The following is a 26,936-nucleotide window of genomic DNA, read 5'->3' on the forward strand; positions in this document are numbered from 1 at the left end:
CCACCGCCATTAAGTTGAGAACGGCAGCAGCTATAGGCATAGAAGTGGTGTCTAGGTATAGTAAAGTAGCCATGCGCTACGCAATGAAACCACCTATAGCACCACCTGGTGGAAAACAACAGTTAGCATTTTTATCTCGAAAACAGAACGAGATAGAGAAAAAAGTGAATTACAAAGTTGTAGGGCATCATCAATTCAATACGAATCGCCACCTTACATACAGAAATGCTATGATTAGAACGTGTAAAACGCCCAAGGCTGCGGACGTGAAGTGGACACACTGTATACTACACCACACAGGAGACCTCCTCTATATACTACACCACACAGGAGACCTCCTCTATATACTACACCACACAGGAGACATCCTCTATATGCTACACCACACAGGACACATCCTCTATATACTACACCACACAGGAGACCTCCTCTATATACTACACCACACAGGAGACATCCTCTATATACTACACCACACAGGAGACATCCTCTATATACTACACCACACAGGACACATCCTCTATATACTACACCACACAGGAGACCTCCTCTATATACTACACCACACAGGAGACATCCTCTATATACTACACCACACAGGAGACATCCTCTATATACTACACCACACAGGACACCTCCTCTATATACTACATCACACAGGAGACCTCCTCTATATACTACACCACACAGAAGACCTCCTCTATATACTACACCACACAGGAGACCTCCTCTATATACTACACCACACAGGACACCTCCTCTATATACTACACCACACTGGACACATCCTCTATATACTACACCACACAGGAGACCTCCTCTATATACTACACCACACAGGAGACATCCTCTATATGCTACACCACACAGGACACATCCTCTATATACTACACCACACAGGAGACCTCCTCTATATACTACACCACACAGGAGACCTCCTCTATATACTACACCACACAGGAGACATCCTCTATATACTACACCACACAGGAGACATCCTCTATATACTACACCACACAGGAGACCTCCTCTATATACTACACCACACAGGAGACCTCCTCTATATGCTACACCACACAGAAGACCTCCTCTATATACTACACCACACAGGATACATCCTCTATATACTACACCACACAGGACACATCCTCTATATACTACACCATACAGGAGACCTCCTCTATATACTACACCACACTGGACACATCCTCTATATACTACACCACACTGGACACATCCTCTATATACTACACCACACAGGACACATCCTCTATATACTACATCACACAGGACACATCCTCTATATACTACACCACACAGGACACATCCTCTATATACTACACCACACAGGACACATCCTCTATATACACCACCACACATGAAACATCCTCTATATACTACACCACACAGGAGACCTCCTCTATATACTACACCACACAGGACACCTCCTCTATATACTACACCACACAGGAGACCTCCTCTATATACTGCACCACACAGGAGACATCCTCTATATACTGCACCACACAGGAGACATCCTCTATATACTAACCACACAGGACACATCCTCTATACACTACACCACACAGGACACATCCTCTATATACTACACCACACATGAGACCTCCTCTATATACTACATCACACAGGAGACATCCTCTATATACTACACCACACAGGAGACCTCCTCTATATACTACACCACACAGGAGACCTCCTCTATATACTACACCACACACAGGACACATCCTCTATATACTACACCATACAGGAGACCTCCTCTATATACTACACCACACAGGAGACCTCCTCTATATACTACACCACACAGGAGACCTCCTCTATATACTACACCACACAGGACACATCCTCTATATACTACACCACACAGGACACCTCCTCTATATACTACATCACACAGGAGACCTCCTCTATATACTACACCACACAGGAGACCTCCTCTATATACTACACCACACAGGAGACCTCCTCTATATACTACACCACACAGGAGACCTCCTCTATATACTACACCACACAGGAGACCTCCTCTATATACTACACCACACAGGAGACATCCTCTATATACTACACCACACAGGACACCTCCTCTATATACTACACCACACTGGACACATCCTCTATATACTACACCACACAGGACACATCCTCTATATACTACACCACACAGGACACATCCTCTATATACTACACCACACAGGAGACCTCCTCTATATACTACACCACACAGGAGACCTCCTCTATATACTACACCACACAGGAGACCTCCTCTATATACTACACCACACAGGAGACATCCTCTATATACTACACCACACAGGAGACATCCTCTATATACTACACCACACAGGAGACATCCTCTATATACTACACCACACAGGAGACCTCCTCTATATACTACACCACACAGGAGACCTCCTCTATATACTACACCACACAGGAGACCTCCTCTATATGCTACACCACACAGAAGACCTCCTCTATATGCTACACCACACAGGATACATCCTCTATATACTACACCACACAGGACACATCCTCTATATACTACACCACACTGGACACATCCTCTATATACTACACCACACAGGACACATCCTCTATATACTACACCACACAGGACACATCCTCTATATACTACACCACACTGGACACATCCTCTATATACTACACCACACAGGACACATCCTCTATATACTACACCACACAGGACACATCCTCTATATACTACACCACACAGGACACATCCTCTATATACTACACCACACAGGACACATCCTCTATATACTACACCACACAGGACACATCCTCTATATGCTACACCACACAGGACACATCGTCTATATGCTGCACCACAACGGGACACATCCTCTATATGCTGCACCACAACGGGACACATCCTCTATATACTACACCACACAGGAGACATCGTCTATATACTATACTATATACATCGTCTATACTGCACCGCACGGGGCACATCCTCTCTATACTGCACCACACGGGGCACATCCTCTCTATACTGCACCGCACGGGGCACATCCTCTCTCTATACTGCACCGCACGGGGCACATCCTCTCTCTATACTGCACCGCACGGGGCACATCCTCTCTATACTGCACCGCACGGGACACATCCTCTCTCTATACTGCACCGCACGGGGCAGAATTACATTAGGTATGTATATGATCAAAAAATCAAAATCAAATCTTTATTTTATATAGCGCTAACATATTCCACAGCGCTTTACATACATTAGAAACACTGTCCCCATTGGGACTCACAATCTAAAGTTCCTATCTGTATGTCTTTGAAGTGTGGTAGGAAACCGGAGGAAACTCACGCAAACACAGGGAGAACATACAAACTCTGTGCAGATGTTGTCCTTGGTGGGATTCGAACCCAGGACCCCAGCGCTGCAAGGCTGCAGTGCTAACCACTGAGCCGCCACAAGGCTGCAGTGCTAACCACTGAGCCACCACAAGACTGCAGTGCTAACCACTGAGCCACCGTGCCGCCCTTGATAGATTATATAATACACTCACACAGCATATCACTCCTCACATTTTTGTAGATATCTTATTAAATCTTTTCATGGGACAGCACTGAAGATCTGACCTTTTGATACAATGTACAGTGTCAGTGCGCAGCTTTTATAACAGTGTAAATTTGGTGTCCTCTAAATAACTCAACACACAGCCAATAATATCTAAGCTGCTGGCAACAAAAGTAAGTACACCCCTAAGTATACTTTTGTGCCCAATTAGCCATTTTTCCTCCCTGGTGGCGTGACTATTTGGTGTTACTAGGTTTCAGGTGTGAATGGGGAGCAGGGGTGTTACATTTGGGGTTATTGCTCACACACTTTCATACTGGTCACTGGAAGCTTAACATGGCTCCTCATGGCAAAGAATTGAGGATCTGAAAAAAAGAATTGCTCTACATAAAGATGGCCGAGGCTATAAGATTGTCAGCACCCTGAACCTGGGCTACAGCATGGTGGCCAAGACCATACAGCGATTTAACAAGACAGGATCCACTCAGCCAGGCCTTGGCCGACCACAGAAGAGAGCATGTGCCCAGCGTCCTATCCAGAGGTGGTCTTATCAAAATAAATGTATGATTGCAGCCAGCATTGCTGCAGAGGTTACAGTACAACGGTGGCAGGGTCCGCCTGTCAGTTCTCAGACCATACACTGCACACTGGATTACATTGCTCTGCATGGCTGTCAGCCCAGAAGGAAGCCTCTTCTAAAGATTATACACAAGAAAGGAAAAAAAAGTTAGCTGAAGGCAAGCAGACTAAGGACATGGATTACTGGAACCGTCCTGTGGTCTGATGAGACAAAGAAACTTATTTAGTTCAGATGATGTGAAGCGTGTGTGGCGGCCCCAGGTGAGGAGAACCGAGACAAGTGTGTCCTGCCTACAGTCAGGCATGGTGGTGGAGGGGCAAGGTTTGGGGCTGCATTAGTGCTGCCAGCTGTGGGGGTCTACAGTTCATTGAGGGAACCATGAATGCCAACATGTCCTGTGACATCCTGAAGCAGCCTCCCTCCATATTCCAACATAACGACCCCAAACACTTCCAATACCACCACCACCACCTTGCTAGAGAAACTGAGGGTTAAGGTGCCGGACCGGCCGAACTTCTCCAGACCTAAACCCTATGGAGCATCTGTGGGGCCTCCTCAGACGGAAAGTGGAAGAGCGCAAGGTCTGTAACCTCCACCAGATCTGGGATGTCGTCATGGAGGATGGAAGAGGATCCACCGGCTCCTGTGAAGCTCTAGAGACCTCCAGGCCCAAGAGAGGGAAGGCCAAGCTGGAAAATAATGGCGGCCACACAATATTCACACCAAGGGCACAATGTGGCTATTTTCACTTATGGGTGTACTCCTCTTTTGTTGGCAGCAGTTTAGACATTGATGGCTGTGTGCTGACTTGTTTACACTGTTATACAAGCTGCGCACTGACACGGGATCATACACATATGGGAGATTTATTAAGGTTTGAGGTTTTTATATTTGTGCTTTTATGGTTTTCGGTATCGCTAATCCTCATCGCTGGTATTTTGTAGGTCTGACATATATATATATATATATATATATATATATATATATATATTATATAAATTTTTATATATTTTTCGTCCGGCTGCACACAGATTTCTGGGCTTGGTGGGTGACACACGCTGAGTAACCTGAAGGGTCCTGGTGATTGCAGCCTCGGACCCCTGTTGTTTCCGTCACTTTGCAGCGTTCTTGGCGGCCGTCAGGCCTGCGTGGGTGAGCGCTTGCTCGCTGTGTCCGGCCGTACCGTGCGGCTGATGTGTGATCTCTGCTGCCAAGAACATTGATTTGGCACAAGCCCATTACATTGTACCGCAGACCGTTCTCCGAGTGATGCCGCGGCAATTTTACCCACTTAGGCTATGTGCGCACTTACCGGATTTTTCGCGGATTTTGCCGCGGATTTGCTGCATGTTTCGCTGCAGAAAATGTTCATAACATCTCTGCAGTGAATCACCAGCAAATCCTATGGAGAAAAAAAATCCTGTGCGCACTGGGCGGAATTTGACAGCTGCATGTTTTGCTGCGGGAATCCCGCAGCAAAAACAAGTGCATGTCACTTCTTTTCCGCACAGCGCTGCGGGATTTTACTCCATTGACTCAATGTTAATCAAGAAATCCCGCAGGGAATAACGCAGGCAGCAAATTCTGTGTGGTTCACTGCGTTTTCCTGCGTTATTCCCTGCGGTATTTTGCGGTTTACCTCCGGTAATGTGCATCACTTGCTTGCGGTTTTGCAGGGAAGTGATGTCATTACAGGAAGAGGAAACCGTGCAGAGAGTAAACAAACACACACATCACACACAGACATCACAGACATAGACATCACAGACATAAAACACAGACACATAGAACACACATAGAAAGAAAACGGAAATATAGAAAAAAAAGAACGTGGGCTCCGCTGTATATTTACCGTCCAGCCGAGGTAAGCACACAGCGGCGGCCCGGTATTCTCAGGCTGGGGAGGGAGAGGGGCAGGGGTAATGTCCCCCGCCTCACTCCCCCTCCGGCAGCCGAGAATATCAGCCGCAGCTGCCCCGGCACTGTCGCATGCAATATGCGACAATACCGGCGTGTCCTCGGCTCTTCTTGCCACCGTGTAGCAGTGGTGGCAAGGTAATACAAGGGGTTAATGGTGATGGGGGACCACCGCCATTAACTCCAGGCTTGATCATGGCAGCGTCTATGTGACAGCTGACATGATCAACCCGTAAGTAAAGTGAAAAAAAACAGACACCGAAAAATCCTTTATTTTAAAGAAAACAAACAAGCCTCGTTCACCATTTTATTAACCCCTCCCGTAGCAAAGCTCCGGCGTAATCCAGGTCCGACGTCCAGCGCTGCTTCCATCCAGCCGCGACTGTCACAGACACAGGCTGAATGAAAGCAGCAGAGGTAATTACCGGTCATTTCCCACGGCCGGTAATGTGAACTCACTGCCGACCGTGGGAAATGTAGCGATCTGTCATCTATCTCTCTATCTATCCCTCTGTCTATCTATCTATCCCTCTATCTATTCTTCTGTCTATCTACTCTCAGAATTAAATGACTTTTTTTTTTTTTTTTTTTCTTCAATGTGCTTTATTGCATTGAATGCAATAAAGCACATCCCAACCCGCACGCGGCAAAACCGCGGCAATACCGCGAATAATACCGCGGTAAAACCGCAGCAAACCGCGGCAAACCGCATGCGGTTTTCGGGTGCGGTTTTTTACCGCGGGTGCGGTAATCTTTGAGGGCATGCGGAATTTTCTCAAGAAAATTCCACTTCCCAGTGCGCACATAGCCTTAAACCTTCCCAGATGCCTTGCAATTGTGAAAGATGGATTTAAAGGGTTAAACCAGTGGACTCATTATTTCGCCACCGTCTCACTTCATCAGTCGGCCCCTTCTCGCTCCCCTAGTCAGTGGCCGCCATTGGTCATTCAGTGATTGATAGCGGTGACGAGCCGAGACTTGCTGTGATTTTTGGGATTGAAGTAAATCCACATTGCACGCACCTCTCATACATTTTGCATTGACGTCTGCGGCTGTGTTACCCATAGGAAATCATTAGAAGCAATGTCGCAGCGCTCCGCCGCAATCTCCGAGTCCTCATGTAGCTCCAGCCTAAAAGAACGGTTGTGCCGGACTCCAGGACAAAGGCAGAATTAAAGAACATATCCGCCTCCTTGCAGAAACAGCGCCACCCCTGTCTGCAGGTTGGGTGCAGTACTGCATCTCAGACTTTCCATATCTTTGGAGCTGAGATGACGGACTCCACCCAAGGAGATGTCACGGTTTATAAGAAAAGCAGCCAAGCTTTTCTAATCCTGAGCCACCTCTTAGTTTATCTTTATGGCTCACGTCCTTCTATTGCTTCCTATGGGTGTCCGGTGATCTGTATACGTCTTACTGGTTTATATTTGTGCTGTGGAGGAGGGTTCCCCGGCTTTGGAGAATTCTTCCTTGTGTGGATGCGTCTTTTGCGGTATTTATCCTCAGCTTAGTGCAGACCTGATCTTGAGCTTAAGACCTGAGCCGGACTTGATGCTTACGGAGCGCAACCGGTCTCATGGGTCAACCAATCCGATGTCTGAGAAAAGCCAAAGCCGCGTCCATCAGCGCCAATTACTCCTCATTTGTCGATGCAGCTTGACCTCAAAATGTGTAAAGTGCCGCGATCTGACGAGAGCCGTACATTTGTGTTCCAGCTCTTCGTAGGTTTGGGATTCCCATATGAAGGTCCGGCTCCGCTCGAGGCAATCGCCAACGGCTGTGCGTTCCTCAACCCGAAATTCAACCCACCAAAAAGCAGCAGGAATACAGACTTCTTCAAAGGAAAGCCAACACTGAGAGAGGTAAAGCAGTGTAAAGCATGGTGGTGTCTGAACATAAGCAAGAACATGGTGACAGCAGAGGTGGAGCTCTGCAGTAAAGCAGAATGATGGCATCATTTACTGCAGAACATGCATTATAGACCGCTACCTGGTTCACATGTCTTAAAGGGGTTGTCTACTTTAATATTTCTGTATAAATAAGATCTTCACCTCTTATCCTGCACTTCTATATAATATATTGATTCCTTCTTCTGTTTTCTGGCAGCTGACATCCCAGCATCCCTACGCTGAAGTCTACATAGGAAAGCCGCACGTCTGGACGGTGAACATAAACGACCCCGAGGAAGTGGAGAAGGCGGTGAAGGCGATATTGAGACAGAAGGTAGAGCTCTTGTTTTTATTCTCTTGCCGCACCTTATCACTTACACGCCATCTTACAGCTCACGTCCCTTATTACACCGTGCAACGCTTCCTGGCACAACGCTGCAGCCCACAGACGGAACCGCTGCAGCCCACAGACGGAACCGCTGCAGCCCACAGACGGAACCGCTGCAGCCCACAGACGGAACCGCTGCAGCCCACAGACGGAACCGCTGCAGCCCACAGACGGAACCGCTGCAGCCCACAGACGGAACCGCTGCAGCCCACAGACGGAACCGCTGCAGCCCACAGACGGAACCGCTGCAGCCCACAGACGGAACCGCTGCAGCCCACAGACGGAAACGCTACCATCTGCTTCTGGGTTTTGTGCCGTTTATAGACCATGAGTGTAATCACGGCGTCCTCAAAATATAAGAATCTGTGTTAGAGGAGCAATTCTAATATTGGGATTGTGCTTTGTAGTCAGGCCTTGCTGGGGGTTGTGGTGCAGCCACCACTGGAGGGCCACAGGGTGCAATCTGCTTTACTTGATAAGAACCAGAACAAAACTGATAATTTGACAATTCTGAAAGAGTTGAGAAAAGAAAAATTCTCAAGGTCCCAATCCAGCGTCCACTTGGATGCCTGAGCCCCTCCTGTTATTACTGGGGGACTATTAATCACGAGGTGCCCATGGTGCCATCATTGGAGTGCTGGTCACTGCCTCAGCCCGGCCACCATGATACATTGACATTGATGCAGTCATGGGGTACTGCCAGGGGCGTAACTACAGTTTGATGGGCCCCGTTGCAAAATTTGCATCCTAATATACACTGTCCCCCTCCTGGTATATATGTTGTTCTTCTGGGCCCATCCTGGTATATTCTGTCCCCCTCCTGGTATATATGTCCCTCTTCTGGGCCCCTCCTGGTATATACTGTACTCATCCTCTTGGCTCACACGTCGTGCGGCGTCCTTTTCTATAGCCGGCCCACAGTGACCAGCAGCTTTGACCGGCGTCTGTGCCATGGCAACCCATGGCGTCCTTGTCATGCACCGCCTCAGTCACAGGGACGCCGCCGACAGCTGCCGGCTTCTTTTTGTCTGGCAGCGTGTATCACAGTACAAGTACCCGACGGATCTCTGTGCTGCGATACATTTCAGCTGGATGAGCAGCCTCAGACACATCCAGCTGAAGCTGTGGCCGGAGTGTCCCCTGCACGCCCGGTTGCGATCCTTACGACTGCGATTGTTCCGTCCCTGGGCACTGCAAATGTTCTCAACTCTACCTGACCCCTAATGGCAGCAGATTTTATTTCCACTTTATCCGAACTGTTGACAACTTACCCCAGGAGAGAAGCCGAAGCCCCTCCATGATACTGACCACCACCTAAATGTAACATACAACGGACATATCATTGGTGCAGCCACACGGGGGCGCATTTCTACCCCCAAAGCAGGTAGAATTGGGCATCTTGATGACCTCTTGGGCTGCACAGGGCCCATATATTCTTGCACAGGGGCCATTTACGGTCAGTGTCCACCAGTGGAGGAGACGCTCCCGCAGATCCGAAGACATTCCACCCCTTTCTCCTGAGTGTCGCCTCTCCTGATGCCACTAATGATCTTTCACGCCTCTTCCCTCCTCGCAGAATGAACCGTACCTGCCCTATGAGTTTACCTGTGAAGGCATGCTGCAGAGGGTGAACGCCTTCATCGAGAAACAGGTAAGGACGCGGGGGAAGGGGCCAGGACTTCACCTTCGAGTTTCGCCAATGGGGGCAAAAAAGAGCGCAATAATTGTCAGAATATTCAGACTGTGTCCCATAGGACATTATTGGGATCCGGTGGCTGTGGTGGTGGGGACCCCTGAACACTAGACGGGGTCCGATACCGGAGGAGTCACAACCAACGCCAACCTGTGGCTCTCCAGCTGTGGTAAAGACTACAACACCCAGCATGCCCTGGTAGTAGTTTTGCAATACCTGGCAAGCCACAGATTGGAGATCACTGCATTAGAGGGAACTCTTAGATAAAGCCTGTCCTGCATTCAGCCTTTCCCGATGGCTGATAACAGAGAGAAATAGATTGCATTGAGCAGTGTAACGAGCCCATAGATTTCATCCCAGGGTGAATATTACGCACGTAACATCAGTGCGATCTTGTCTCCGGTCACGTCTAGGTCGGTTTCCTATTTGGATTTTGGGCGCCACCTATAGGCAGACAGCTGGATCTGCAGGCTGCAGTATCACATTTTTTAATTTTTTTTTTTTTTTTTTTTTTCTCCCCGCAGGACTTCTGTCACGGTCAGGTTATGTGGCCGCCATTAAACGCCCTGCAGGTGAAGTTAGCAGAGCCGGGCAAGTCCTGCAAGCAGGTGTGCCAGGAGAACCGGCTCATCTGCGAACCCTCCTACTTCCAGCATCTCAACAAAGACAAAGATCTGGCCAAGTAAGTGCCACCGGAGTCTGCGCCGCACACGCTGGGACTGGCGTTATTACTGAAATAATCTGACCGCACACAATGTTTGTGATTGGCGACAATTTTTTAGCTTTTTATATTTCTCTTCTTAATGGAGCGGTCACTTTCTTCCCACAGGAGCAGTACACTCCTCTCCTGAAATACTCTGTGCACGCTACTCCTGCCACTATGAACCCATGTGAACCCCACACTCCTCTTCTGTCGCCTCTGATCTTGGCCCTGCTCCTGATACATCACATGAATGACCGGTCACTGCCCCTCACATAATCAGCACACTCCTCTTCTGCTGCTTTACATGTTATAGTGACTAGGAGCTCAGTGTATATTAATTTTAGGATGTGGGACACTGTCCTTGTTACATGCAGCCCTGTCCTGGCATCACATGGGTGGACTGGTCCCTGCCTTTCCCATAATCTGCACACTATGCTGCTTGTGCAGTGAATATTGCAATGAATGAATGTTCAGTCATAGTGTACATGGATCTTCCACGTCAACCGTGACCTCAGTAACACCATATGAGATGACCAGTCACTGCCCCTCACATAATCTGCACACTCTGCTTCTGTTGCATTCAACATTGCAGTGATTGATCACTCAAATCCTCAAACCAATATATACAATGGCTGACACGGTCTGTTACATGAAGCACTGTCCTTAAAACACATAAGTGTACTGGTCACTTTCTCTCAAAATAAAAGCACACTCTGCTTCTGCTGCAGTGAATATGGCAATGTATGAACGCTCAGTCATAATGTATGTGGCTATGAGGATCTAAGATGCTGCCCTAACACATGCAGCTTTGCTCTGCCTAACCTCATATGAGATGACTGGTCACTTACCCTCACATAGTCGGCACACTCTGCTGCAGCTGCTGTGAAAATTGCAATAAATAAATACTCAGCCATAATGTATATTGGTTTGAGGATCTCTTGCAATATACCGATTTCATGCAGCCTTGTCCTCAGTAACATACTTGGTGACTGGTCACTGCCTTTAACATAATAATCACACTTTTCTCCTGCTGCAATGAATGTTGCAATGAATATATATGGTCATTCTATGTGTGCAGATGTATGAAATTGCACTTATTACATGTATCCTTATTTTCACTAACCTAATGAGATTACCGGTCACTGCCCTTCACATAATCGGCACACGCTTCTCCTGCTGCATTGAATATTGCAAAGAAAATACACACACCCATATACACCATAGAATGAGTGTATTTTCTTTGCAATATTCACTGCCGCAGGAGGAAAGTGTTATTATGTGACAGGCATTGACCCAGTCACAAAGTATGTTACTGAGGACAAGGCTGCATGAAATAGGGGTAGTGTCAAAGATACTCGTACCCATAGACACCAAGAATGAGTGAATCTTTGATACTACCCTTATTTCATGCAGCCTTGTCCTCAAATGAGATGAACAGTCACTGCCCCTCACATAATCGCCACACTCTACTGCTGCGACTATTGTAATAAATAAACCCGGACTCACAATGTAGATTTGTTTGAGCATCTATTATATTGTCCCTTTTACATGCAGCATTGTCCTCACTAACATCGTATGAGATGACCAGTCACTGTCTGTCCGATAATCATCACACTCTTCTTCTGCAATGAATATCCGCTCAGTCATACTATATATGGGTATGCGGAACTACGATGTTGCCACGATTACATGCAGCCTTTTCCTTGCTAACGTATGAGGTGACCAGTCACTGCCCCTCACATAATCCTCATACTCTCTTCCGCTGCTGTTGTGAGTTTTGAAATTAATAAACACGGACTCCTAATGTATATTGTTTTGAGGATTTATTACATTGTCGCTATTATATGCAGCATTGTTCTCACTAACCTCATATGAGAAGTGGTCACTTCCACTCACATAATCATCACACTGTTCTGCTGCTTTGAATGGTGCAAAGAATATCCATTTAGAATATCTGCTCGGTCATAGTGTATATGGCTATGCTGATCTGTGACATTGCCCCTATTACATGCAGAATTGTCCTCACTAACCTCCTATGAGATAACTGGTCACTGCCCCTCACATAATCATCACACTGTTGTGCTGCTATGAATGTTGCAAAGAATAGACGCTCAGTCATACTGTATATGGGTTATGCGGATCTGTGACATTGCCCCTATTACATGCAGCATTGTCCTCACTAACATCCTATGAGATGATCGGTCACTGCCCCTGACATAATCATCACACTGTTCTGCTGCTGTGAATGTTGCAAGGAATAGCCGCTCAGTCATAGGGGTAATTTCATAGATCTGCATACCCATATACACTATTACATGCAGCGTTGTCCTCACACATGAGATGACCGGTCATTGCCTGTCTCATTGTCATCACACTCTGCTGCTGCTGTAATTATTGCATCAATGAACATGTATCGGCTTCAGGCTCTTCTGCTTTTTTTCTATGGTGTACATCATAGAGGTTGGCGGCCATATATTCTAATCTGGTTTTCTGCTGTAGGTTCGGGATCCACTGCCAATCATCGGACACCGCTAACGACATTGTAGCCCCGTCAATTGACGAGAAAAAAAAACATTGCGTCTTTCAAGGCGATCTCTTACTGTTCAGCTGCGCGGGGTCTCACCCCAATCACAGGAGGGTCTGTCCCTGCAGAGACTACATGAAAGGACAGGTGGCGATCTGCAAGGACTGTCTATAGCGGCCACCGCCCTTCCCATCAGGATGGGAGGTATTCAGTGCGGGGGGCGCGGTACGGCGGCTCGCCCTCCTTACACATCAGCATTCCTGGAGACGGACTCGCACTGTTAACGCCGTTTTCCAGGAACTTCTCGAGAGCGAAGTACATGACAAATTCTGTAACCTCCCCTAAAAAAAACAAAGAAAAAACCCACCGAAGCCGTCCATGGCTTTGCCGTCTTCGAGAATCAAGGACGTCCTTTTATAGCCTCGCCGCATGCTGCCGAAGTTGTGGAGAAATGCAGAGACAAGGGGCCGTATCCGAACGCATGACAACTCCACGGGACGAGCTACTGATGGAGCGCAGCTCCGGAGCCGCGGAGAGTTTATGGCCGAATGCAAAAATTTAAAGAAAAAATAAGTTCCTGCCCCAAAACTGGTCAAGGACCATGCGGGGCGATCGGACCACCCAACGCTCCGCTCCACCCAGGAAACTACGGGACAAAAAAATTCATAAAACCGTCGTGTGGTCATAATACTGTCATAGCCAGTGATGGCGGTAGCGTAGACAAAGCCAGTACTTAAAGAGACAGTAGCATTAGAGTAACAGAGAAAAGTATATATATATATATACAGCTTGTACAGTATATTGAGTTTGAGGTTTTTTTTTTTTTTTTTTTTATTAAGGGCATGTCTGAGATAATTCTGTATATATTTAACATGAGGAGTATTTTTTTTATAGATATTTATGACAGTGTATTTCATTTTTTTTTTTTTTTTTACAATGTAATTTTATGTGTTCAGTTCATTATTATTATTTTTTTTTTTATTTTTTGCAAAGCTATATATATCATTGGAGATACCTCTCAGCTTCACCAAGTGAAGGGGACAATTTTTTCAGGTGTTTACCCCGAGTATCTCAACAAGAGGCACTTAAATTCAAAGTTATTTAATGATTTAAAAAAAAAAAATCTACGTTTGTGTTTGCAGCTCCCAGGCAGAGCTATGCATCTCCACGATTACAGAATACAAACAATGGGACTTGTTTCTCGAAACTTTCCAAAAAAGTTTTTTTTTTTTTTTTTTTTTTTTTTTTTAATGCCCACTGACAAAATATCCGTTTTCAGGAGCTGACTACATAGTCCTGTATAGGAACTCCGTGCACACAATGATGGGGGAAAAAAAATTATATATATATAATTTCTTTTTTAAATCATTTTGTGCAAAAAAATAAAATTGTATAAAAAATTTTTTTATTTTTTTTTTTGCACAAAATGATGGAAAAAACCATTTGTATAATAAAAATATATATATATATATATATATATATATATATATATATATATATATATATATATATATATATGTATATGTATATGTTTTTTTTCATCATTTTGTGCAAAAAATAAAAAAATTATATATAATTTTTTTTATTTTTTTTGCACAAAATGATGAAAAAAAACATATATATATATATATATATATAATGTATATATGTTGTTTTTTTTCATCATTTTGTGCAAAAAAAATAAAAAAAATTATATATAATTTTTTTATTTGCACAAAATGATGGAAAAAAAATATATAATTTTTTTTATTTTTTTTTTTTTTTATACCCAAGGTTTTGGGGTAATACAAAACTGGGATGTAAAGGGTGAATCTTCCCTTTTGTAAAGGTGACTATTTGAAATGATCGGCTTTTAGTGTTTGGGACTCTGCGGGCCGTCACCAGTACAGTACGCTGGTGATGAGAGTACTGGTTTTGTGTGTATTGGACAGTGGGAGTCCAAAACATGAATATGACATACCAGTTGTAGTCGGGCTGCCAATTCACCTCCTGATGCTTTTTCAGTCCCTATTTACCTAGTTGGGGTTTTTTTATAATTAAAAATTAACTAAAGAATTGATAAAAAAAAAAAAAAACATTTAAAGGGGACTGATACATTTATAAGACTCCCAATAGATCACAGTAAGGAGGTCGCTCGCAGCTGACATCAAATCCCATCGTAATTACTCACTATGAAACCGAACTAAACACTGGAATCCCTCTAGTTTAAAGGGTAAGTTCATTTTCCAAATAATCTGTCCTAAATTTCTACTAAAAATATACAAATTGTCTCTTCAGGAAGGAGACTCCACCTATTGGAAGCTGCAATCCTACAAGTCAAAAGTGGCCCTTTAACAAGTCTTTTCATACAACGGATTTATGCCAGATCAGAGCCTCAATTTGCAGACAGTGTTTCAGAGTGATTGCTCCTCGTCAGTGCAAAGTATGAGATCTGATCTGGCTGTATGAGAAGCTATAATGGGGTCTCATAGCCACTATAGCTTCTCATACACCAGATCAGATCTCATACTTTGCACTGACAAGGAGCAATCACCCAGAAACAGTGTCTGCAAATTGAGGTTCTGATCTGGCATAAATCCTGTGTTTCAGGGTGATTGCTCCTCGTCAGTGCAAAGTATGAGATCTGATGTGGCTGTATGAGAAGCTATAGTGAGGTCTCATAGCCACTATAGCTGCTCATACAGCCAGATCAGATCTCATACTGTGCACTGACGAGGGGCAATCACCCTGAAATATCTTATCTGCAAATTGAGGTTCTGATCTGGTATAAATTCTAAGTCATATGAACCGGCTCGTTAAAGGGTCAATTTTGACTTGTAGGATTGCGACTTCCAATAGGTGGCGCTGCTGTTCGTCTACTTCCTCCCTGAAGAGACCATTTGAATATTTCCCATAGGAGCATTACAGCTATAAGTCTCCTCACTGGCAGCCAGATTGCCTTGTCAGTCTCCGCAAGGAGAAACATTTTCCCTTTTAGACCCTACTAAAAATATACCAATTTGGAAAACACTAATCAGTTTTTCAGCTGAAAGTGGGGAAAAAAAATCATGTGGCTGCTGATTGGTTTAGCTATGTAGTTAGGACTGCCCCCGCTCAGCTCATCTAAGCAGGGGTGGTCCCAACTAAAATTTTTTTTTTTTTTTTTTTTTTGGGCTTATGGTATTTTAGTGAAGACTTTAGACTTTGTACATCTTTACGACTCCTGGTCTGATACTTAAGGGGATAATCCAGGTATTTATTGCATAACAGGGGCGGAGTATAGCACAAGTGTTGTCACACTCCACCCTGTTAGGCCCAGCATTAGTAATCACTCTGATTTGGTTACCCCTTTGTCATTTCACCCATGAACCAGGGAGCAGATGGCTGGTAAAGGCCTTGTAAATGAGATCTGCAGCCTAGGACGGCGGCGGAGATATTTTTATGTATGTAAACTCCTGTTAGGGGGGAAAAAAAATAGGAAAAATATAATTTCTTGCTTCTGCATGTATTACTCCACGTCTCCAGCAGAGGTCCTCGGTACAGAGGGGCACAGGACACTGGTGCAACTTTTAGGCTGTTACATTTCCTATATCCGAGGTGTCTGCGGTAACACTGCCATAACGGGCGCAAAAACAAATATATTTATAATTACTTTTTTTTTTTTTTTTTTGCATTAAACTTAAGAATAACACCTTGTAGAGATTGTAGGGTTAAAGTTACAAAGTGTCAGATTTATCCTAAAGGGATGGGCAAGATAGCGAAGGACAAAAAAAATCATGCAAATTTAAAGGGGTTGTACAGGATTGGGGAAAAAAAATGGCTGCTTCATGCTGGCAACAGCGCCACCCATCTGCTTGTGTCTGGTATTGCAGCTCCTCTCCATTGATGTGAATAGGACTGAGCAGCAATACTGTAAATACATTTTAGTGTTTATGGTGGTTGTCACCTTTTGGTGATTTGGGATTTTTTTTTTTCTTTTTGCTTAAATGCATGCAATTCGGGACTAAAATCATTTTTGCAATTGGCTTACATTAGATGTTGCATCATTTGCCTTCTATAGCCCCCCCTGTGCTGCACTGTCTATTGCAGCTACCGAATGAGTCAACTGAGAATCTGTCAGTCAGCTCACTATGATGATATGGGGACTTGAATGACCACAGACTACATTGAAGTTGAAAGTTCATAGGAAAAAAGAGTTTGTAAAAGTCAATCGATGCACAATGTTAAATGAAAATCATTTACAGAAATGATTTTTAGCCTGAATACATGCAAGTAAATAGGAAAAAAAAAATATTTCCTAAAAGTGGACACCCCCTTTAAGTCCTACTCCTCCCATAAGACTGGAATGTCCACTTTTGGGTGGGGTTTGCATAAGCAGCCATGTTTTTGGCCACTGCCAAATAAATAACTGCTCCTGTATAAGCCCTCTGCGTGTCTTGCTGCCCCCTGTGGGCCAAAACCCGGCGGTGCAAGTCAAACATTCCAAGTCATCTGTATGAACCCCAATGGAGCTGGGACACTGCCACCTACTGGTCATGCGACAGATCACATTCCTAAACATAAAGATGTATAAAAAAAAAAAACAATGGGCATTCGATTCTTTTTGTTGCACTGATTTTGTATTTGTGTTGTTAGAATTTTTATGTTAACCCTTTGAGGGGATAAAAAGTGAAAAAAAGTTTGTTTTTTGATGATTTCTACTTTATTCTGTTTTCCCACTGGTGAAAGTTGCAGCTGATTCGCACTGTTAAGATGACGATGAGGACCTCATTATCTCATATATGCAAGTTAATTTGCACATGTATAAAATAGAACGGCTTTTCTTCATGTTTTTGGATGTTATTTTGGGGGGGGGGAGGGGCGGGGGTTACTTCTGCGATTGTATCGCCGTTATTGGGGACGTCACTTGTAAATTACAGATTGTGCTTTTGTGTCTTATTTGTGTCCTAATTTAAGTTGAATACAGTATGTGCCTTTTAACTCTTTAAACGTTGTTTTTGTGGGTTTTGTTGGAACATTTATAACAGACGCAACAATTCTGTTTCTGCTCCGGAAGCTGAAAATATTGGCAAGAAAAAAAAATACATGGATTCTCTCTATTTCTCCATCAGAAACGTGACTGATCTGTTACCAGGCTTCTCAATGCAAACGGCATGTATATTAAATAACCTCACCTGATGAGGCTGGTGTACTGGTTATGAAAATCCTTGTCAGTGAATTTCTATGTAAAAGTTTCCCTTTCCTTTATATTAAAAGGAGTATTTTTGGAGTCCAGTGTTAGCAAATTAATATGAAGATTATGTAAACTTTCTGACTAGGATTTTCAAGGTAAGTACACCAGATTTATCTGGTCCAAGGCTTCTATTCTTTAGTATATGCAGTTTATATTATGAAATCGGGTGATAGATCTGCTTGAAATAATTACATATAAAACAAATGGTAACAATTTTTAGTGTTTGGCAAAATATTGACTAGATCCGGTTGGTGGTACCTGGATCCCCCCAATCAGGATGTTATGGCAGATATTAGAGATACCGAAATATGCCCTAGAAACAAAGTTGTTTGCAGCGTTCCACATCTCTAGCCTGAAGGGAGAGTTATATGTATACAGTGACTGCACCAGCAGAATAGTGAGTGCAGCTCTGGAGTATAATACAGAATGTAACTCAGGATCAGTAATGTATGTACACAGTGACTGCATCAGCAGAATAGTGAGTGCAGCTCTGGAGTATAATACAGGGGGTAACTCAGGATCAGTAATGTAATGTATACAGTGACTGTACCAGCAGAATAGTGAGTGCAGCTCTGGGGTATAATACAGAATGTAACTCAGGATCAGTAATGTATCTATGTACACAGTGACTGCACCAGCAGAATAGTGAGTGCAGCTCTGGAGTATAATACAGGGGGTAACTCAGGATCAGTAATGTATGTACACAGTGACTGCACCAGCAGAACAGTGAGTGCAGCTCTGGAGTATAATACAGGGGGTAACTCAGGATCAGTAATGTAATGTAATGTATGTACACAGTGACTGCACCAGCAGAATAGTGAGTGCAGCTCTGGGGTATAATACAGAATGTAACTCAGGATCAGTAATGTATCTATGTACACAGTGACTGCACCAGCAGAATAGTGAGTGCAGCTCTGGGGTATAATGCTGGCTGTAAATTAGACTCTGTACACTAGTAATGGGAACATTACCATAATAAACACTTGACTGCAGAGCTGGCATAAGAAGATTCTTGGCAATTGTGTCCTCCATAACAGGCGGCACAGTGTGGACCCCCCCAGTGATGTGATTTGGTGGGGTTTGTATACCCTGCAGTCACCCTGGAGTTTTGCTTATTACTGCAGTAGTTTTTATTTCATTAACCACTTCCCTCCCATAACTTCCTTTCTGGTAGCTCATGGCATGAAGTTAATAATAAACTTGAGCTTTTTCTCCTCGAGCCTTTAAACTGCGCGACGCGGCGAATGGATCGATACAATATTACTGTGCAATAAATACACACAGATTATAGCGTGACGTGAAAATCAATGAGAGCCGAACATTACTGTATTAGAGAACGCCGCCCGAAACCCGAGGTTGGCTCTGGCTCTGTCCCCGCTGCGGGGTCACTGCTGGAAACACGAAACCTTGTTATGAGGAACTTTTAGATTGATTTTTATAAAGCTGGAAAATCATCAGGGGTTTGGAAGAATTGAAGTTTTGTGGCCTTTTGTCTCCAAATTGTGACTTGTGAGAAACAATAAATGCCAAGAGGGCAGCGGAAAGACGGAAGATTTGTGCTGTGCTCTTCAGGCTAATGAGGTCACCGATAGTTCTCCACGTCGGGGGGAACAGAAGGTCCTGATCCAGAAACCTTCCCATTCTACACTTCATCAGATTGCAGCAAATTAGGAAACTGTTTCTTCTTGATTTAGTCTTCAGGCTTTTTTTTTTCATGTCGCTAGTCACGTCCAATGCAGCATTTAGAAAGCAGCTTTGGATGTGAGTAGAGTTTAAGGCATTATGGAACATCATCTTATTGTAGGTGTTTGTGTAAAAAGATCATCCAAGGTAAAATGGGATGTGTTGTGTCCCCCAACCCCCCCCCCCCTCCCAACCACCCGTGCTTTCACAGTATGCAGGCTCTGAAAAACCACTGGTGAGAATCTGCAGCTTCATCTCCCTCCTCCCTATGTTGATGTGAGACTACAAAGGCTATGTGCCCACGCTACAGGATTTGCCGCGGATTTGCCGCAAATCTGCAGCAGCAGCACTTCCAAGCCATTTCAATGGCATTTTGGAAATGCTGTGCCCATGCTGCGGATTTTTCCGCGGCGGATTTGCCGCGGATTTTGATCCGGAAAAATCTGCAGCATGTCAATTGTTTGGTGCAGATTTGGTGCGGATTTTTGGCTTTGAATGGGGAAAAAAAAAAAAAAATCCGCATCAAAATCCGCGGGTTCGGATTTGCCGCGAAAGTCGCGGATTTTCAGGCAAAAAAATCCGCAGGGACATTCTAGCGTGGGCATATAGCCAAAGGGTCTCTTCAGGTCTAATTGCCGATTTCAAATTCTAATGTCACGTGTGCACACGAGACTAAAATAACGGACTACGAGTCAGTTATAACTATCTCCATGACAGACGCCAGAGCTTCTGGCTCTCTTTACTGTTTGAAACTTTTTATAGCTCTAGAGAAGTGAAGGGTGTAGACAAAATACAGTGCAATCAAGTATCAGAGGCTGGACTCAGGATGTATAGGAATTTGCATAGTCTCTACTGGATTGGTTGTTCCGAACTTTAGGAATTCTTTTGTTCAACTTCTTTGGGCATTGAACAGGATGTAGGAGCCATCTTTTAAGTTACATGTGCTGGTATACTATATTATTATTATAGCGCCATTTATTCCATGGCGCTTTACAAGTGACAGGGTATACGTACAACAATCATTAACAGTACAAGGCAGACTGGTATAGGAGGAGAGAGGACCCTGCCCGCGAGTGCTCACAGTCTACAGGAGGAGAGAGGACCCTGCCCGCGAGGGCTCACAGTCTACAGGAGGAGAGAGGACCCTGCCCGCGAGTGCTCACAGTCTACAGGAGGAGAGAGGACCCTGCCCGCGAGGGCTCACAGTCTATAGGAGGAGAGAGGACCCTGCCCGCGAGGGCTCACAGTCTACAGGAGGAGAGAGGACCCTGCCCGCGAGGGCTCACAGTCTACAGGAGGAGAGAGGTCCCTGCCCGCGAGGGCTCACAGTCTACAGGAGGAGAGAGGACCCTGCCCGCGAGGGCTCACAGTCTACAGGAGGAGAGAAGAACCTGCCCGCGAGGGCTCACAGTCTACAGGGAATGGGTGATGGTACAATAGGTGAGGACAGAGCTGGTTGCGCAGTGGTGTACTGGACTGAGGGCTATTATAGGTTGTAGGCTTGTTGGAAGAGGTGGGTCTTGAGGTTCCTCTTGAAGCTTTCCACGGAAGGTGAGAGTCTGATGTGCTCATATTAAGCTGTGGGAAAGTGAGGAGTTTGGTTCTTTTTCCTGATAGCGTGATGAGCGAGCAGTAGTGACTCGGCACTGCTCGCTACTCGATCCAGCATCTGGGTGCTCGGCACTGCTCGCTACTCGATCCGGCATCAGGGTGCTCGGCGCAACTCGATCTGGCATCGGGGTGCTCGGCACTGCTCGCTACTCGATCCGGCATCGGGGTGCTCGGCGCTACTCGATCCGGCATCGGGGTGCTCTGCACTGCTCGCTACTCGATCCGGCATCGGGGTGCTCGGCACTGCTCGCTACTCGATCCGGCATCGGGGTGCTCGGCACTGCTCGCTACTCAATCGAGTATTGCAGATGCCCAAAACCATGCTCAAGGCCTTGCATGTTTCACTTTTTTTTTTTTTCCCTTACAGCCAATCAACATGAGGGGATTGGCAGCCATACATGGAAATTCCGGAGCCATGTTGGCTTCTGGCATTACTGTGATTGGCCAGCTGTATAGCATCACGCGGTCTTATATCAGACTCGGGGGCACAATGCTTGGCACACTGCGGTTCAGGGAGAGTTGATCTAGGAGGGAGAGCTTAGATTAGAGCAGGCATATAGGCAGGGTTTTTTTTTGCACAATAGTCCTTCTATCCTAATGCTGCTGCAGCCTAAAACCAAAATTTCTTTTCAGGACTAATTACTGTCCTTTATTCTAGTAAAAACCACTGTTGCCTGCATTGAGGGTAGGGATAGCTTGTGAAGAAGGGATAGTTTAGCATTAGAGGTATCTAGGCAGGGTTTATTGCCTTACAGTCCTTCTGTACTTGTACTTCTGCTGCAACCTAAAGTTTGAGATTAGAGCAGGCATATAAGCAGGGTTTATTTCAAAACAGTCCTTCCATGGGCATAACTATCGCAGTTGCAGTGGTCGCAACTGGGCCAAGGGTTAAAGGGGGTCTGCCGACCCAAGCGCCTGCTTCAGGTGGATGTGCATTAGAGGGTGTACTTCCAGCTAAAATGCATTGAATCACAGAGAACCCTGCGTGGCAATAGACGCTTCTGGCCAAACAGTGACCAACAGCTGATGTTGGCGGTACCGTGACTTGGGCCACATAACAGCGACATGTGCCATGGCACCCATGCCAATGTCAGCTAACGGCCAATGTGCGCTGGCTACAGCGGAGGATGTTGCTCTGTGTGGGAGTGGAGGGATGTGACTAGAATTTTTTTTTTTTCCCCCTTTTGTGCATTAGAAACAATGAGGACTGTATATATCAGGATGAGGCTATATATTAGGAAGGGGCAAAAGATGGGGCAATATATAGCAAGGATGGGGGACATATTTACCAAGAAGCAGTCCAGGATGGGGAGATTACTACATAACGAAGGGGGGAGCAACTCGTATGTCTTTATAGGATTTAGAAAGCTATAAGGGACCATATATCTGACCAACATGTGGGGGGTTGTACCTGGGGCCCATCAGCCTCTAGTTATGCCACTTAGTCAGTCTATACTTATACTTTTGCTGAAACCTTAAACCAAAAGTTTTTCAGGGCTAAATTCTGTCCTTTCTTGTGGTGAAACCTCTGTTGTTTGCAGTCACTGTAGGGATAGCTGCTGGAGGAAGAATAGTTTGGGATTGCAGCAGGCATATAGGCAGGGTTGATTGCAAAATAGTCCTTCTATACGTATACTGCTGCTGTAACCCAAAACCAAAAGTCCTTTTCAGGGATACATTTTTTATTTTCCCTATTAATATCAGAAAGTTTGAAGGCATATATAGCATCAACCTAATTTAAAACGTAAAAAGCATGCAGCAAGGGATGGGGAAGCAGACAAGCGGCTGATGATACCCACAGAGGATGAGAGCGTGGGCTAGGTGAAACTGTGACTGCTGCAGGAACACAACCAACATGCTCATCCACGAGACTTAGCTTCCTGTCCCACTTTGCACAGGGGTGTGGGACAATACTCTTGAAGCCAGAAAAGTACAAGCAAGTGGTTGGCTGGATGGCAGATAGGGCTTCAAGTCTGTTTCCCAGCACCACCTTGTCTTCCATACTGTCCAGTTTCAATAGCCGAGAGTCTGGACCACATAATCCTCACCCTGATCCTCTTTCCTCAAACCATGGAGAGTCCTGGTAGACAAATGAATCTGCACTCTGATGCTCCAATGAGCTCTTTACATTCCATTTATTGATTATGGCCTCTCGCCCTGCATGTTTCAAGAGGGACATGAGGAAATTGTGTGTAGTGATCCCCCAAATAACTGAACAGACACGGTCAGAAGAAGGTGACAGAGGAGAATGGTAATTACTGTCTCAAGATTTAGATGATGAGACAGTTGCCAACAAGTGATGTTGTTAAGTCAGGAGGACGAGAGTGCAAAAGTGGAAGACGAGGTGGTGGATGATGAAGTCACTGACCCAACAAGGTTAGGTACCATACAGAGCGAGGAGAGCAGCGCAGATTGGGAGGGTTCCACAGCACCGCAACCGGCAGAAAGAGGCAGTGGGGTGGCCAGAGGGAGAAGGTGGGCAACTGTTCCTCAGAGCACCCACATTTTTCATTCCAAGATCAGCAGGAGCCTGATCACTATCAGCATGACCAGCATGCTCAGGCACGTCATCCAAGCTCCCGACTAGGTGGGCTGAATGCCTGGGTCCAAAATCAGTGTCAGCTGGTGACATCACTGCCTCTTCCTCTGTGCTATGTGCTTCCAGTCTCCTGTCCAGGACACAGCCGTGGATGCCTCTAGCCCTGCACCTGTCATTGTACATTCACAAGCACCATCAGCAACCAGAGACCGTAGGACGGCACACATACTACCAATGCTTGACCTAAAGGCAATTCAAATGTTCCTTTTTTTTCTGGTGTGTTCACATGCACCCCTTTCCACCCAAAAAAGGATATTATACCGTTCATGGTTTATATTCTTTTCCTCCTCCTTCTCCTCTTCCACCATATCAACAGAGTTATTGTGCGGCCCTGTGAATGATGGCCTTCTTCATAATGTCCTCATGATTTATATAAGGCCTACCTCTACAATTCTCTTACATACATAAATGTATATCCCCAGGGGTAAATGTTTTTCAGCCGTTGCTCTTAGTACATAGGCTTTCTAAGTCTAGAAGTCCCTCTCCTTCAAAATGGGAAAAAAATGTTTTCTGAGGCCTACCTCTAATTGTCTTCTAGGGGGTATTGCAGTTCATCCTTCTAATTTTGGCAGTCCCAGCAATTGGTACATAGGCTTTGAGAGTAGGAATCCCGCTACATAACAATTTTAACGGAATGTGTAGGAGGTCCTTCTATATGTCTAATACAGGGTGTATTGGAGTCCGTCTTTCTTCTAATTTTTGCCAGTTCTTGCATTGTTCCCATAGGCTTTGTGAAATTTAGATTCCTTCCTTCATAAATTACACAGGAGGTGTCTGACCATGTAACACACCACATGCACTAATAAGGTAGGAAAATGTTCCAATTACTTTTACCAGTGACTACCGGCAGGTGTAGCTTTATTTCCCCCTCTACTACATCATCTACTGTGGTCATAGCTGATGGAGAAATATGGTGAGAGATGGTCCGGCTATTAAGGGGTGGAGGAGGAGGGCTTTTTTCCTCTCTTTGATTTTGTCTTACATACAAGTCATTATACAGGAAAGAATGCTTCCTAACTTTTTTTTTTTCCTGTAAAATCCATTTTATCTTTGGTTTTGTATATTGAATTGTCAGTCCGTAAAAGTGTAGTATATTCTGCACCAAATCTGCAAGTCACAAATAAGTAACGTGTGCATGGCACATCAGGATTCTCATTGACTTTGTCTGCATCAGGATTTCCTTCAGGTTTTGTGACAAATCTGCACTCAAAAACACATCTAAAAATGTAAAGTGTGCACACAGCCGAATACTCCGACAACATTGTTCCCGGACCTGGGAGTCAGAGATGCATCCAGGAGTCTTCTCCATGCTATTCCCATTCAATTTGAGCACTGTTTCTATCTATTTCAATGAGTTGCATTTGTATTCTGCCCCCTGAATAAAATCCTGAGTGACCAATTGACTCCCAGAAGTCACCTGGATGTAATTTCCCCTCAGTATAACTACAGCTGTTATATGAACGTCTCAGAGGTTTGTGTGAGAAGATTAGGGATCAAACGGCATCGTGAAAACCAAGGAACACACCAGACAGGTCAGAGATAAAGTTGTGGAGAAGAGGAAAGCAGGGTTAGGTTCAAAAAAGATAGCCAAGCTCTGAATGGAGCAGTGTTCAATCCATCATCCAAATATAAATGTACGGCACAACTGCAAATCTACAAGACATGGCCATCCACCGAACCTAACATCCCAAGAAGGAGAGCGCTAATGAGAGAAACAACTGAGAGGCCCTTGGTCACTGGAGGAGCAGCAGAATCTGTCCACAGGACGACTATTAGTCGAATACTGCACAAATCTCCTCATTATGGAAAAGTGACAAGAAGAAAGACATTTTTAAGCAGCCATAAGAAGTCCCATTTTAAGTATGGGAAAAAAAACATGTAGGAGAAACAATGACCATTTGGAAGAAGGTGAGACTAAAGGAGAACTTTTTGGGATAAATGCAAAACGTTATGTATGTTGGAAAATTAACACTGCAGATCACCCTGAAAACACCATCCCCACTGTCACACATGGTGGAGGCAGCATCCTGCTGTCAGGAGGCTTTTCTTCAACAGGGGCAGGGAAGCTGGCCAGAGGTGATGAGAAGATGGATGGGGCTAAATACAGGGCAATCCTGGAGAATACCTGTTAGAGGCTGCAAAACACTGGGACTGTGGGCATAGGTTCACCTTCCAGCAGGACAACAACCCTAAACAACCTGCAGAACTGCAATGAAGGTTTTAGATCAGAGCATATTCCTGTGTGTGAGCGGCTGAGTCACAGTCCACACCCAAATCCACCGAGAATCTGTGACAAGACGAGAAAATCACTGATCACAGATGTCTCCATCCAATCTCACTGAGCGAGACAAGAGGAAAATGTCACCTCTGGATGAGCAAAGCTGGAGAGACTGACTCCAAATGACAGAAAGGTGGTCCTACAGAGTACTGACTCCAGGGACTGAATACTAATGCAAGACAGAGAAAGGTGGTCCTACAGAGTACTGACTCCAGGGACTGAATACTAATGCAAGACAGAGAAAGGTGGTCCTACAAAGTACTGACTCCAGGGGCTGAATAC

The 26,936-nt window shown here is 45.0% G+C and overlaps 1 protein-coding gene across 1 annotated transcript in view; it reads left to right on the forward strand.

Moving 5' to 3' along the window:
• Window positions 1-14,707, forward strand: part of MGAT5 (alpha-1,6-mannosylglycoprotein 6-beta-N-acetylglucosaminyltransferase) — a 60,756-nt gene extending 46,049 nt beyond the window's left edge. The window contains exons 11-15 of the mRNA XM_075319677.1: window positions 7,790-7,936; window positions 8,181-8,297; window positions 9,928-10,002; window positions 10,569-10,726; window positions 13,247-14,707. Of these exons, the coding sequence (XP_075175792.1) occupies window positions 7,790-7,936; window positions 8,181-8,297; window positions 9,928-10,002; window positions 10,569-10,726; window positions 13,247-13,445 (696 nt within the window). The 3' untranslated portion in view covers window positions 13,446-14,707. The remainder of the gene's footprint in view (window positions 1-7,789; window positions 7,937-8,180; window positions 8,298-9,927; window positions 10,003-10,568; window positions 10,727-13,246) is intronic.
• Window positions 14,708-26,936: the final 12,229 nt, after the last annotated feature.

The sequence above is a fragment of the Anomaloglossus baeobatrachus genome, chromosome 7 (assembly GCF_048569485.1).
Source record: "Anomaloglossus baeobatrachus isolate aAnoBae1 chromosome 7, aAnoBae1.hap1, whole genome shotgun sequence".
NCBI classification, from domain to species: domain Eukaryota; kingdom Metazoa; phylum Chordata; class Amphibia; order Anura; family Aromobatidae; genus Anomaloglossus; species Anomaloglossus baeobatrachus.